Genomic DNA, 12,804 nt, shown 5'->3' with positions numbered 1-12,804 from the left:
AGGGCATCACGGGACGGCCTCACCTGGCCTCTTGGAGGACTCAAGGCGCCAGAGGCGGCCAACCAAGGGAGGCCCCGCCCCCCGGAGGCCCCGCCCATTCTCTACCGCTGGAGCTTGGAGTACCCGGATGAGGGGGCCCCGTCGCGAGTCTTTCGGTACTGGTGGCGGTTACTGAAAAGGCTTACCCGGACGAGAGCGGGTCGCAAAGGTTCGCCGACTCCTCCTTCTTCCCCGGAGCTGACCCGCCGACCTCATCCGTAGTCCGCTCCCCTCGCCCTTCCCCAGACCCCGTCCACACCCCCTTCTTAGCTCCAGGAGCCCTCGGGGCTGGTCCCTATTTTGGAACCAGAAGATACTGCAGAGGCCCAGAGAGGGGAAGAAGGTGACATCAATTTGTGCACCTCCCAGACTAGAACCGAGGTTCGTACCTCCCTCTCCCTAGCCTTCCCAGTATCTCTAAACCCAGCCCTGCCTGATCCTAGAATGACCCATCACTCCCATCTCACCTGGCGGGCGTCTGGGGGAGGCACTTAGACTGTCCCTTCTCTCCTTTGAACTTGTTTGTGTTTGAAACTTTGTGTTTCGAGGCCCCAGCAGGCCACTTCTCCAGCAGAGTTAGTGCCCCCATGATCTGTGCAAACTCGGACCTCAAACACGAAAGCAGAATTTGCCTGGTGAGAACCTTAGTGACCCAAGAAAGCAGTCAGTTAGCCCTGCAGCTTGCAAGCCACTCCACATCAGACAGGCTCTGCAAGGAGTAGAAGAACCACGTGGCTTGGAGCACCTGCCAGAAGGCTGTAGAGGAAGCTGCCCCCATTTTACAAATGAGGAAGCTAAGGCTCAGGCAAATTGATTTACCCAGAATCCCCTAGGAAATCAGAGGCAGAGCTAGGTGCTGAGGCTGGTGGGGATTCTTTGCATTGCAGAAAGGTGCCTTGAGCCCAAGACACCTCTGAACCTGGCTGAACCGAAAGGAACTAAAAGGTCTTTGTGATTTACATATGTGATTTCCCACACCCAGGACTTTCAGCCTTGACTTTTGAGGCACTGAATTTATCAGTAGAAAGAACACAGGATTTGTAGAGAAGCTAAACATAGGTTTGAATCCTGGCTGTTGTTGGAATGGCCTTGGACACATCACAGAGCTTGCTGGGTCGGTTTCCCAGAAGGAAAATAGAGTCACAGACTCAGCCATCTCCTTCCTGGTGAGGTGCCAACACTGACAAGAGCAAGTCTGTGAAGATCTTTAGGAACGTATTCACTGCATGTGTGCCCATGTAATAGATGAAGTTACTCTGAGGGTAAATTTGCCCCTTGGTGATAAGGTGGGCGCCACTCCTGAGCATAAGGCAGATGTGTGCCCAGCATGGATCTGTCAGTGTTCTGGCAGCCAGGTGCAGAATGTGAACCTTGGTCAGCCGCAAACTCTTCTCCATCCCCAGCTCACATTCTAGAGTTTGGACTTAGATCAAAGTCTGGGGAAGCTCCCTAATTACCAGGGTGCTGGAAGCATGACTGTGCCAGTAGGCTGCAAGTGTCTTCAGCAGCTCATGTTGTTACCCACCTCTTGCAGATTCTGCTTGCCATCTTCACTGTGCTCAGACCTGATTGCACACACGGGACTGCCCATCTGCCAGAAGCTCAGTGAGACGGTGTGAGGCACACTTGCTTCAGAGCCTCCCCATCATGGTGAGTCCCATGAGGGCCAGGGCAGAGGAAGAGCACTATGGGCTTGGGGCAGTAGGTGTGTCAGCCCTGGGCATGTTGCAGTTCCTCACTCCCTGACCAAGAGATGCTGCTGCCTCCTGAGCTTAAGAGAAAGAGTCATCCTCTGTCTCAGGGCCTGACTTCCCTTCATTTCCCAGCTAGGCCCAGCCCAATCTGTGGCTGCAGCCTCTGAGTCCCTCCAAGGCCCACATGGCCCTGGTCTGGGTCAAGCGTTTAGAACATTAACAGCTACCATTGGTGATGGACAGGGAGGCCTGGAGTGCTGCAATTCATGAGGTCGCAAAGAGTTGGACATGACTGAACGACTGAACTGAACTGGACTCTGTAATAGACACCACACAGGAGTCCAAAAGAAGGACCTGTTGTGTCTTTCTGAGCCTTGGGCATGTGTGGGCTTGTGGGATCTACAGTGCAGGAGGCTCAATATGCCCCTCAGCATGCCCCAGGCTCATTCTAGAACAGATCTGAAGCAAAACAGCCCTGGGAAGTTGTTGTGAAATCTCTTAGTCGTGTCCAACTCTTTGTGACCCCACGAACTGCAACACACCAGGCTTCCCTGCCCTGCACTGTGTCACGGATTGTGCTCAAACACATGCCTGGGCAGGCCTGGGTTCAAGTTTCAGCCTACCACTAACCAGCTGTGTGACATTTTACCGAAACATGACCTCTCTGAGCCTCTTTCCTCATCTGCAGATTAGTCGATGGGGTGTTGACCAGACCAGGATCTAGGGGCCTCCCACATTTGCCTGTAGGAGTCAACTTTCCTTTCTTCTTCCATCCCCTCAGGCCACTGGGAGCCACAGATGGCACTGGCGGCTTATCTCTCCACTGGCTCTGGTTTGGGAATGGTTGCAAATCCCAGGCAGGGCGGACTGTCAGGGGTGGCAAAGGGACCCATTCTCAGAGGGTGGTAGCGTTGGAGGTTGGGCTTGGAATTCAGACCCACTCTCAACTTCATTGCATATTCCAGTCCCTGGCAGGCGCTGGGAGCCACAAGCCCATGCCTTCACTTGGGCAGAACGTCTGCCACTCTCAGCCTCCCTTCAGCCCCTGGGGAAAGCAGCATGATAAAGCCAAAATGGAACTAGCTTTGGAGCCAGGCTGACCTGGACACTTGCTGGCTTTGTGACCTTGGGCGGCTGCTGCTGCTGCTGCTGCTAAGTCGCTTCAGTAGTGTCCTACTCTGTGCAACCCCACAGACGGCAGCCCACCAGGCTCCCCTGTCCCTGGGATTCTCCAGGCAAGAACACTGGAGTGGATTTCCATTTCCTTCTCCAATGCATGAAAGTGAAAAGTGAGAGTGAAGTCGCTCAGTCGTGCCCGACTCTTAGCGACCCCATGGACTGCAGCCTACCAGGCTCCTCTGCCCATGGGATTTTCCAGGCAAGAGTACTGGAGTGAGGTGCCAGTGCCTTCTCTGGTGACCTTGGGCAAAGTCATATAATTCTGCCTGTTTCCTCACTGGGCTAATTTTACTCCATAGGGTTGTTGGAAGGTTGAATGAGATGTGCTTGAAAACGCTTAGAATCAGATCTAGAATGAGGTCTGGCTCACTGCCCTGGCCCACCCCTGACCCAGAAAAGGCCAGAGTTTGCATGAAAGAACCAAGTTCCTGCAGACTTGGGGAAGGCTCAGGTGCAGGCTGCCCTCAGGCCACCAGGGGGCGCTGGGAGCCCAGCCCTCTCTGATCCTAATTGGGCACCAGTTTCACTGTTTGGGACAAAGGCAGGAGCCGCATGCAGCCCTTTCAGCCAGCTCCGGCTTTTCAGAGCTGGCAGTAGAAGGGACTAGTTCCCTTTTATTCAGTTTTTACTGTATAGGGGGCATATCCTGTAGTTCATTAAATCCCTGTTTTGCTGAGGAAGCAGATGGGTGTGGGACCTGTCTGGCCCCCACCCCTGGGACAGGAGCCCCAACCTGGGGCTTCTCCTCCTTTGACAAAAGGCTGTTGGGCCCCAACTATCTTTGTGTACTGAGGACTCCAGTCCCCCCATTTTCTTTGTATCAAAGCCGTTCTTCAGGATAAATTTCAAAGCCGTTCTTCAGGATAAATTTAAGTTAGGCATTGAATAAAAAGTCACAAATTACTAAGTCATAGAAACATCCACCAGATAAAATGATGCCTAATTCAAGGAACCGCTGTTCCCTGGAGTTCCTGGGCAGGTGTGGGCTAGGGGTCTTAGTCACAGCAGTGTGGCTGGGCAGAACAAGGGGGTGTCCCTGCCAGCTACACCCAGAACCTCCTCCTGCTTCTCTCCCACAGACCTCCAAGAAGCTAGTGAACTCAGTGGCAGGCTGTGCCGACGACGCTCTTGCCGGCCTGGTGGCCTGCAACCCCAGCCTACAGCTCCTGCAGGGCCACCGCGTGGCCCTCCGTTCTGACCTGGACAGTCTCAAGGGCCGGGTGGCCCTACTGTCGGGTGGGGGCTCCGGCCATGAGCCTGCCCATGCTGGTGAGCACCCTGAGCAGAGGTGGGGGGTGGGCTCTGGGCAGAGTGGACGGGGGCTGCTGGGAGATCTTTGGCACTGTTAGGAGGTTCAGGATGGAGCCCGGCTGAGAGCTGGAAGCCTGGTGTTGGCTCTGGCTCCCGGCTCCCTTGAGCTGTGACCTGGAGCCAGGCCTGGGCTCGCTGTGCCTCAGTCTCTACGTCTGTAAAAGCACAAGGTTGGGCCAAATGATCTCTCAGGCCTCTCCAGCTCTGAGTGTCAGTGATTTCACAAATCCTCCCTGCCTCCCAGGCCCAACTGACCTGCCATCTCCTCCTCCATGAGGCCTTCCTGAGTCTTCCAGCCTAGAGCAGTATCCCTCTTCTGAATTCCCAGCCTACATTTTCAAAGTGGACTGTCCTGGATTGTTTCCTATTTAGTGCCAGGCATGTGCACTTTCCCTGAGAGCTCAGGGATGGGGGTAGGGAGTGAGGAGGAATAGGGACCAGGCTTTTGTATCCTCTGTATCTTTCCTGTTTCTCTGGCAAATTCATTCATCCATTCAGCAAACATTCCTGAGCACCTGTGCTTGGCACTGTCTGGCCACTAGGGGCGCAAAAGTGACCCAGACGAGGTACCTGCCCTCATGGAGCTTCTGTTCTCCTTTGGGGAGACAGAAACCAGGTAAACACACAAACGAAAGAGGTCATTTCAGAGCATGTAAGTGAGGTAGGGAGGACAGGAGAGCAGGATAAAGGAGCAGCGAATACCTGGGGATGGAGTGAGTGACTGTTCAGTTGGGAGGTTGGGGAAGACCTCTCCAAGGAGATGAAAGATCTGTGGAGCATGACCCAGCTGCTTTTCTGCAGCAGGCACACAGTAGGGCTCACCAGGGCATGCAGCCCTGAGCCCCGGGGCCTGCAGGCACAGGTCCCCACCCAGCATCCTCTCCCCACCTCTCTCCATCACAGGTTTCATAGGGAAGGGGATGCTGACGGGGATCATCGCGGGAGCCGTGTTCACCTCCCCGGCAGTGGGCAGCATCCTGGCGGCTATCAGGGCCGTGGCCCAGGCAGGCACAGGTAAGCCTGGCCTGCAGGAGGGGCTGCTGTGGGGAGGGAAGGCGCTGATGGGGCCCTGCTGGCTGTTCCCACAGTGGGGACCCTCCTCATCGTGAAGAACTACACTGGGGACCGACTCAACTTCGGCCTGGCCCGGGAGCAGGCCCGGGCGGAGGGCATCCCTGTGGAGATGGTGGTTGTCGGGGACGACAGTGCCTTCACCGTCCTGAAGAAGGCGGGCCGGCGCGGGCTCTGTGGCACAGTGCTCATACACAAGGTGAGGGTCCCCTCCGGGGGACCCCTTGGTTTCCAGGCTGCACCCAGTGCCAGAACTTTCCAGCCATCTGTCCCACCCCCCAGGAAGCCACTGCTTCCCCAGTGCTCCCTGATCCAGGAGGGCACCCCCATCCCCATAACTAGCTCAGCCCAGGTACAGGCTTTCATCCTCCCAGCCCCTTCCTTGCCCTCCCCCTACCCGACCTTCCATCACCCTATCCTGTGGCCCTACTCCCCAGGGCCTCCAAACACACCTCCTCGTCCAAGCCCTGCTCTTCCTGTCTTAGCCTTGCTTTGGTCTTGCCTGCTTGCACCCAGGTGGCTGCTGCTGCCTTCTCATCTGGGTCCTCTGCCTGTTTCCTTCCTGCCCCTGCCCCAATCTCTTCCCCATAGCACCCCAGAGGTGTCTTTTAACAATGTGTCTCTGACCAGGCTGATCAGCTACAGAAAGCACCCCCAGGGTTCCTAGGGTCAGCGCAGGCTTTCCAGTCAGGTGTCCACCACGCTCTTGCCCCTCCTACCTGGCTTTCAAGTTCCTCTCCCATTGCTCCTATGGTCCCCTTATCCTCCATGAACACCAGTGCCCTGTACTACTGGGCTGTGGCTCACCTCTGGGGCTTTGCTGATGCTGAATCTTTGGCCTTGAAAATCCTTCCACTGTCCAATCCCCCTTTAGCCTGGCTAACTCCTGCTATTCTGTGGAGGCCCACACCTGCTGTCTATCCTTCTGGGAGGCTTGCCGTCTCAGCACGCCAAGCAGGCTAGGACCCCCTGCCCTCAGCGTTCCCATAACACCTACTGTGAACTCCATCATCAGATTCGTCACTTCACATGAAACATTCAGTCTGTGCTGTCTGTTTCTCTAACCCCTCCCCAGACCAAGTTCCTCCAAGGTAGGGACTATGATTTAGACACCTTTTCCCCTTTTCGGCACATATTAGATGCTTGGCAAGAAGTGGGTGGGTGGCCAAAGTGAGCCACAATACATATGCCATGGAGAAAGGACTCTAGACCAAGAGTTGGGAAACTAGCCACCAACTGGTTGTGAGACATTGGACAAGCCACCTCCCCTCTCTGGGTCCATTTCTCCATTTGTAAAGTTCCTCTGGCTCTGGGATTCTTAGAGTCCTGGCAGTTGCCCTAAATACGTTGGGCCAGGTTGATGCGGCAGGACGAGGAGGTTCCCTGTTCCCAGCTAGAAGCTCAGCCCCAGCCTGTCTTCTGCCCGCAAGTGGTACAGTGACCCCTGCCCTGGTGGGGGCCTGTCTCTGTGAGCGCAGGTGGCGGGTGCTCTGGCCGAGGCAGGTGTGGGACTGGAGGAGATCACAGATCGGGTGAGCGTCGTCGCCAAGGCCATGGGTGAGTGCCAGCTCAGGGCTCAGGAAGGGCAGGGGAGGTCGAGGCCCACCTTGGACCAGGAACAGGTTCCCTGAAGCAGCACAGGAGGCTTCCCAGGGGCTGCAGGAGGGTTTCCTGGGAACGGCGGCTTTGGGTGCCTGAGCAGGGGTTCTCTTCCATCACTGAGATGAAGAGCCCAGCAGCCTGTATCAATGAAGAGACTTCTGAGCTTGCCCGGCTGACGCCTGATGCGAGGAGCAGAGCAGTCATCCCCTTCATACTTCATTTCTCGTAGGAACCCTGGGAGTGAGCTTGTCCTCTTGCAGCGTCCCTGGTTCTAAACCCACTTTTGAGCTCTCAGCTGATGAGGTGGAGCTGGGGCTGGGTAAGCTTGTGACCCCTTGGGTTCCCTGGGTTTTTCCAGCATTTTCTACCCTGGGAGCCATCTCCTGAGTCCTGTATGCTCACATGGAGCCATCGCCTAGGGGCTCTGAAGTTTTTTAATTGGGCCCATGAGGCTGCTCTGGCCCAACCTGCCTGATTTCTACCAGCCATTGCCCTCCGCACCCAGGGCTCCATGTCCTGTGCACCTCCTTGCCTGTGCTCCCACCATTCTCCTGTACCCATGACCCTGCCAAGATGCAGCCCTTCTTTCAAGGGCAGTTCTGGGGCCACCCCAGCTACAGAACTTCCCCTCTTCCTCCCCTGTGCTTTCAGAGTGATGGGCAGAGGCCTCATGTGGCCTCTCTGTGACTGCCTCTAGTTAGGCTACTTCAGTAGTTGGAAGTTAAGTAAAGCTCTGGCTCTCTCCACCACTAAGCCGTAGCTCCCAGAGAGCAGAGACTGTGTATGTTTCACTATTCCATCTGTGTCCCCCAACCCCACACTCCCCAGATACACATGCCTAGCCTAATGCGGACCACTTAGAAAATCCTTGAGCAGAACGTGCTGAGCGACTCCCCAGGCTCCGAGTGGGTCAGCAGTGCTTGTGTCTGTCCACAGGGATCCATGGGGAGGCTGGCGTGCGCCGGATAAAGGTAGGTGGCCTCCCCGGTGCAGGCTGGCCCGAGACCGGGGCCCCGACGCAGCTCACTCCCGGCTCCGTGACAGATGGCGACTGCTGACGAGATTGTGGCGCTCATGCTGGACCACATGACGAGCTCCTCCAACGCATCCCACGTGCCTGTGCCACCTGGTGAGGGACTGTCACGCTGTCTCCCCACCTTGCCTCCCCCTCTGGAAATGGGGCCGAGAGAGTCACCTGGGCGTCGTGTCCGCCCACAGGCTCCTCAGTAGTGCTGATGGTCAACAACCTGGGTGGCCTGTCGTTCCTGGAACTGGGCATCATAGCCGACGCCGCCGTCTGCTCTCTGGGTGAGCCCCACACTGGAGTCGGACCTCCTGACCCCCGAGCTTCCTCCCGTCCACCCTTTGAAGCTGGATGTAGGAAAGGCACCTGGGATAGAGCCTTGCAACGATAGTCGGGCTCCACAGTCTGGAGCACGGGCTGTGAGTCAGTCAGGCCCGACTTAGATGGCCGTCTGCGACCTACTTGCCAGGAGCCTTGAGCCTGTTGCCTTGTCTATAAAAAGAGGGTAGTAATAGTAGCTGCCTTAAAGGGTTGTCATGAGGATTGTTGTTGTTTAGTCTCTCAGTTTGTCTGACATTTTTGCAACGCCATGGCCTCCTCTGTCCATGGGATTTCCCAGGCAATAATACTGGAGTGAGTAGCCGTATGAGATTTAACTCACTTAGCACAGGACATGGGACCTGGTAAGAAGAACCCAGTAACTGAGACCTGTCGTTACTCATCTGCCCCCATAGAAGGGACGCCTCCAGGGTATGTGGTCATTCAAGGTATCTTTAAAGGACGCCCCGAGGAAATCTGACCGGCTCCCTACTGACCTCAGAGCCCCAGCTCCCAAAGTCCTTGTTTTTCTCTTACTCAGTTTCCTTCTCTGATGCTCTGGGGGAAACTGCCCAGAAGCACTTCCCTTCTTCCTCACACTCATGCTCTGGTACTGCAGAGGGCCGCGGGGTGAAGATCGCCCGTGCCCTAGTGGGCACCTTCATGTCAGCCCTGGAGATGCCTGGCGTTTCTCTCACCCTCCTGCTGGTGGATGAGCCCCTCCTGAAACTGATAGGTGAGACCTGGAAGCTGGGGTCAGCCAAACCAGGGCTCCCTGGAGCTGGAAGGAGCCAACTCCATCAGGGCTGACCATGAGTTAGGACCCTGTGGAGAGGCCCTTTCTGGCTTCCCCAGCCTTCCCCAACTCTCTCTTGACTGTGGAGGAGTTGGAATTAGGCTCCTCCCCTAGGGGCCCTCATTTCCCATGTACACAGTCAGCACTCAGTACCCACTTACTGCGGTGGAGGGAACCAGGCCACCAGGTGGGGAGTCCAGGCCCTACTTGATCCTGGCCAGCCGACCCGTCTCTAAGAAGAGTCATCCTGCTGTCCCCAGATGCTGAAACCACTGCCTCGGCCTGGCCTAACGTGGCCAAGGTCTGGGTGACTGGGCGGAAGCGGAGCCGGGCCGCCCCCACGGAGCCCCTGGCGGCCCCTGACTCCACTACTGCAGCAGGTAGGGGCCATGCTCTAGGGGAAGGTGGCCCAGGCGTTTGGCCTGAGGCCTAAAGGCTGCAGTGTGTGCAGAGGGGCGTGCAGGGGCCCTGGCACCCACACCTGCACTCTGGTCACGTTCAGTTGTGAGAAGAGCCAGCCAGGTGGGCCTCCCTCCTGCTGTCCTCCCTTTGCAGGTGAAGCCTCAAAGCAGATGGTACTTGTGCTGGAGTGGGTGTGCACCACCCTCCTGGGCCTGGAGGAACATCTGAACGCCCTGGACCGTGCTGCCGGTGATGGAGACTGTGGCACCACCCACAGCCGTGCAGCCAGAGGTTGGTGCCAGGGCCCACCTGGGGTAGGAGACGGGGTGGTACGGCACACTCATGTGACGTTTCATGAATCAGTGATTTCAAAAGCATTTGGAGTACTCACATGGGGCTGGCAACTGTTATTTTGCCAAAAGACGTCATCACAAACTTAGCGTGCTTTTCACCTGTTTTCATAAAGGGATATGTCTAGTACTACAATCTTTCAGTGAATAATTTTGAAAGTCGCTCAGTCATGTCTGACTCTTTGTGACCCTATATTCTCCAGTCCAGAATACTGCAGTGGGTAGGCTTTCCCTTTTCCAGGGGATCTTCCAGATCCAGAGATTGAACTGAGGTCTTGCACATTGCAGGTGGATTCTTTACCAGCTGAGCCAGCCACAAGGGAAGCCCGAATAACAACTTTAAATTATCCTAAAGGGAAACTCACACCCTTACTCTTTCTCAGCTTACCCAGCCGAGGCAAAAGTTCTGAATTATCCAGCTATTATCTTGTTCAATCAAGAAAAATATATTTAGTGCTGACCATGGGTCAGGTGCTGCCCTCAACTCTATGGATACAATAGCTAGAAAAATATTAAAATCACTGCTCTTGTGGCTTATGTTCTGGTAGGAAAAAAAGACCATTAACAAGGTAAATCAGTAAAAGACAAAAAAGAGGGAAGCGAGGAAGCATCATCGCTTCTCATTGACCACCAAGGTCCCCATCGGTGACCTGTCCCCTCCTCTCTCCAGATGCAGCAGGACAGAGAGGGGGCCGGGGAGTCTCTTCATGTTGGTTCCCTCAGCCTCTCCTAGCATCCATTCCTTCCGCCTGGCAGTGAGGCCTGGGTACTTGTTTGGGGTCCAGGCAGACGGGAGGGAAGGTCTCTGAATTCCTTGCCATCTCTTATCTGCCTGCAGCGATTCAGGGGTGGCTAAAGGAGGGCCCACCTCCAGCCAGCCCTGCCCAGCTACTCTCCAAATTGTCCTTCCTGCTACTGGAGAAGATGGGAGGCTCCTCAGGGGCAGTGAGTGCCAGCAGCCCCCGGGGGTGGAGGGATGACACAGAGGGGTTCTGGGTTGGCCAAGGCCCCAGGCCAACACCGTGCTCAGCATCGTGGTCCTCCCCAGCTCTACGGCCTGTTCCTGACTGCGGCGGCCCAGCCACTCAAGGCCAAGACTGACCTCCCGGCCTGGTCTGCTGCCATGGATGCCGGCCTGGAGGCCATGCAGAAGTGAGCCAGGGCCCAGAGTGGGCTGGGGGTGGTGGTTGATGTCACCCACCCCCGAGTGGCGCTTCCCTGCGGTGAGCCTCACTAGTTCTCTTTCCCTGCCAGGTATGGCAAGGCTGCCCCAGGTGACAGGACTATGGTGTGTATCTGGCCCAGGCCTTGCCCCTTTGGAGCGTAGAGCCCTGAAGGCCAGTCTCAGTGGCAGGGCCCATCCTCAGCCCATCTCTCCCCTCCCCCTGTCCAGCTGGATTCTCTGTGGGCAGCAGGACAGGAGCTCCAAGCCTGGAAGAGCCCAGGGGCCAATATGCTCCAGATTCTGACCAAGGCTGTCAAGGTGAGTGAGGCTGGGCCCAGCCACCCAGAGAGACAGAACCACCAGGCTCCCATCTCCGTGCGACCTTGAACAAGTTCATATCCTTTCTGTACTTCCCTTTCCTCCTCTGACAGTGGAGAATACCTATCTCAGAGGGTGGCTGGGGACTAGAGAGATACATAGGGTCCCAGCACTAGGTCTGGGACATAGCAGGCCCTCAGCAAATGGTGTCCCCTTGTCCCTGCCAGTGGTGGGTGGACAGTGACCTCTCCACCCTGGTGACTGTGCAGAGGGTCCTGGCAAAGCTGGGACCCCAGGGTCCATGGCAGGAAGGAAGCCTGATGGCTCCTCTTTGAACCGGCTCCCACACCCCCACCCCTCAGAGTGCAGAAGCTGCAGCCGAGGCCACCAAGAACATGGAAGCTGGAGCTGGAAGAGCCAGTTACATCAGCTCCGCGCGCCTGGATCAGCCAGACCCCGGGGCGGTGGCAGCCGCGGCCATTCTGCGTGCCATCCTGGAGGTCTTGCAGAGTCAGGGTGCGTGAAGGCCTCCACGGGCCTCAGGGCCTCTCTCACTGCTTTCCCCAGCAGCCACCATCACTTGCTTCTGCTTTCTGCCGTCCTCCCCTGCCTCTGGCTCTCGAGACCTGCCCTCTGCATTCAACAGGAACTCCTCAGCCAGCCTACAGATCCTCCACTGTAGAAACTGCAGGCCCAGAATGGGTGTCAATGCGTTTTCCCTTTTCGGGGAGGGGGCAGTCCTAGGGTCACCGGGCTCTGCCTCTAGTCAGTTCTGAGCTTTAGTGATAAGGCTTTTCCCTGGGTGGCAATACAGCCTTTAACTGGTGATGCTAATTTGGTTTTGAGACTCCGCGTGAAAGGTCTTCTGCACATGAACTGAGCCAGTGTGAAAAGCCAGCCAATAAACCACACTGAAGCAGAAGAGCTGTGCTTCCTCTGAAGGACCTTCATCCAAGCGTGTGAACAAGTGGGCCCACCGATGCTCTGAGGCTCAGAGCTCAGCCCCCGTCTCCTCCCACCTGAGGCCTGCAGGCAGGTTCTGTGCAGGTGGGCCAACTCCACTGGGACCCAGTCTGTCCTTCTGGTGCACACACCACCCCGGACGGGTGTGCTTTTCTCAGCCCTAGACTAAAAGAACTCACTGATTTTTCAGAAATCAAATGTGCAGGTGGGTCACCAAAAGGAAAACAAATCACCATACTCTTTTAAGGATCAGCAGCAGAATAGAAACCGTTCTCAGGCCGGCCCCACGTCTCCAGAGCCATCAGTGACAGCCCCAGGGGGAGCAGGAGGGGCTGTGGGGTCAGCATGGTGCCTGGAGACATACGGCACACCCCTGGCCCCTGCTTGGCATAGGGGTGCAGTTAAAGTCATTGGTGTGACTCACTTTAGACACTGACATGACCTTGAATCCTGGTCCTGTTTCAAACTAGCTACACATAAACTCAGGCCTATTTAGCCTCTTAGAATCGAAAACCAAGAATGGTGCCCACCTCATAGGCACATGTGCTGAGTTGCTTCGCGTCCAACCTCTT

At 56.3% G+C, this 12,804-nt stretch overlaps 1 protein-coding gene across 4 annotated transcripts; it reads left to right on the top strand.

Moving 5' to 3' along the window:
* Window positions 1-97: 97 nt before the first annotated feature.
* TKFC (triokinase and FMN cyclase) lies at window positions 98-12,319 on the top strand. Of its 4 annotated transcripts, none has more exons than XM_070359993.1 (18): window positions 98-208; window positions 1,574-1,689; window positions 3,992-4,181; window positions 5,127-5,237; window positions 5,312-5,493; window positions 6,773-6,851; window positions 7,126-7,215; window positions 7,833-7,867; window positions 7,941-8,025; window positions 8,115-8,204; window positions 8,858-8,974; window positions 9,295-9,414; window positions 9,590-9,727; window positions 10,625-10,731; window positions 10,835-10,938; window positions 11,041-11,074; window positions 11,180-11,269; window positions 11,632-12,318. In XM_070359993.1, exons 2-18 carry the CDS (start codon window positions 1,687-1,689, stop codon window positions 11,791-11,793), a joined length of 1,737 nt encoding a protein of 578 aa, XP_070216094.1. In that variant the 5' UTR covers window positions 98-208; window positions 1,574-1,686; the 3' UTR covers window positions 11,794-12,318. The 4 variants fall into 4 exon arrangements, with proteins under 4 accessions (XP_070216094.1, XP_070216097.1, XP_070216093.1 ...); XM_070359992.1 differs by having other exon boundaries at window positions 104-420; XM_070359996.1 differs by lacking the exon at window positions 3,992-4,181 and having other exon boundaries at window positions 11,632-12,319.
* The last annotated feature ends 485 nt before the right edge of the window (window positions 12,320-12,804 follow it).

The sequence above is a fragment of the Bos mutus genome, chromosome 22, assembly GCF_027580195.1.
Source record: "Bos mutus isolate GX-2022 chromosome 22, NWIPB_WYAK_1.1, whole genome shotgun sequence".
Classification (NCBI taxonomy): Eukaryota; Metazoa; Chordata; class Mammalia; order Artiodactyla; family Bovidae; genus Bos; species Bos mutus.
This window is presented reverse-complemented; position numbering and strand designations above follow the sequence as displayed.

What these genes read in the sequence shown, in the direction of transcription:
- TKFC (XM_070359993.1), top strand. An exon ending in CGTGGCCCAGGCAGGCACAG is followed by an intron (nt 5,238 to 5,311) that starts GTAAGCCTGGCC and finishes CTGTTCCCACAG; the next exon opens with TGGGGACCCTCCTCATCGTG. An exon ending in CCCCAGGTGACAGGACTATG is followed by an intron (nt 11,075 to 11,179) that starts GTGTGTATCTGG and finishes CCCCCTGTCCAG; the next exon opens with CTGGATTCTCTGTGGGCAGC.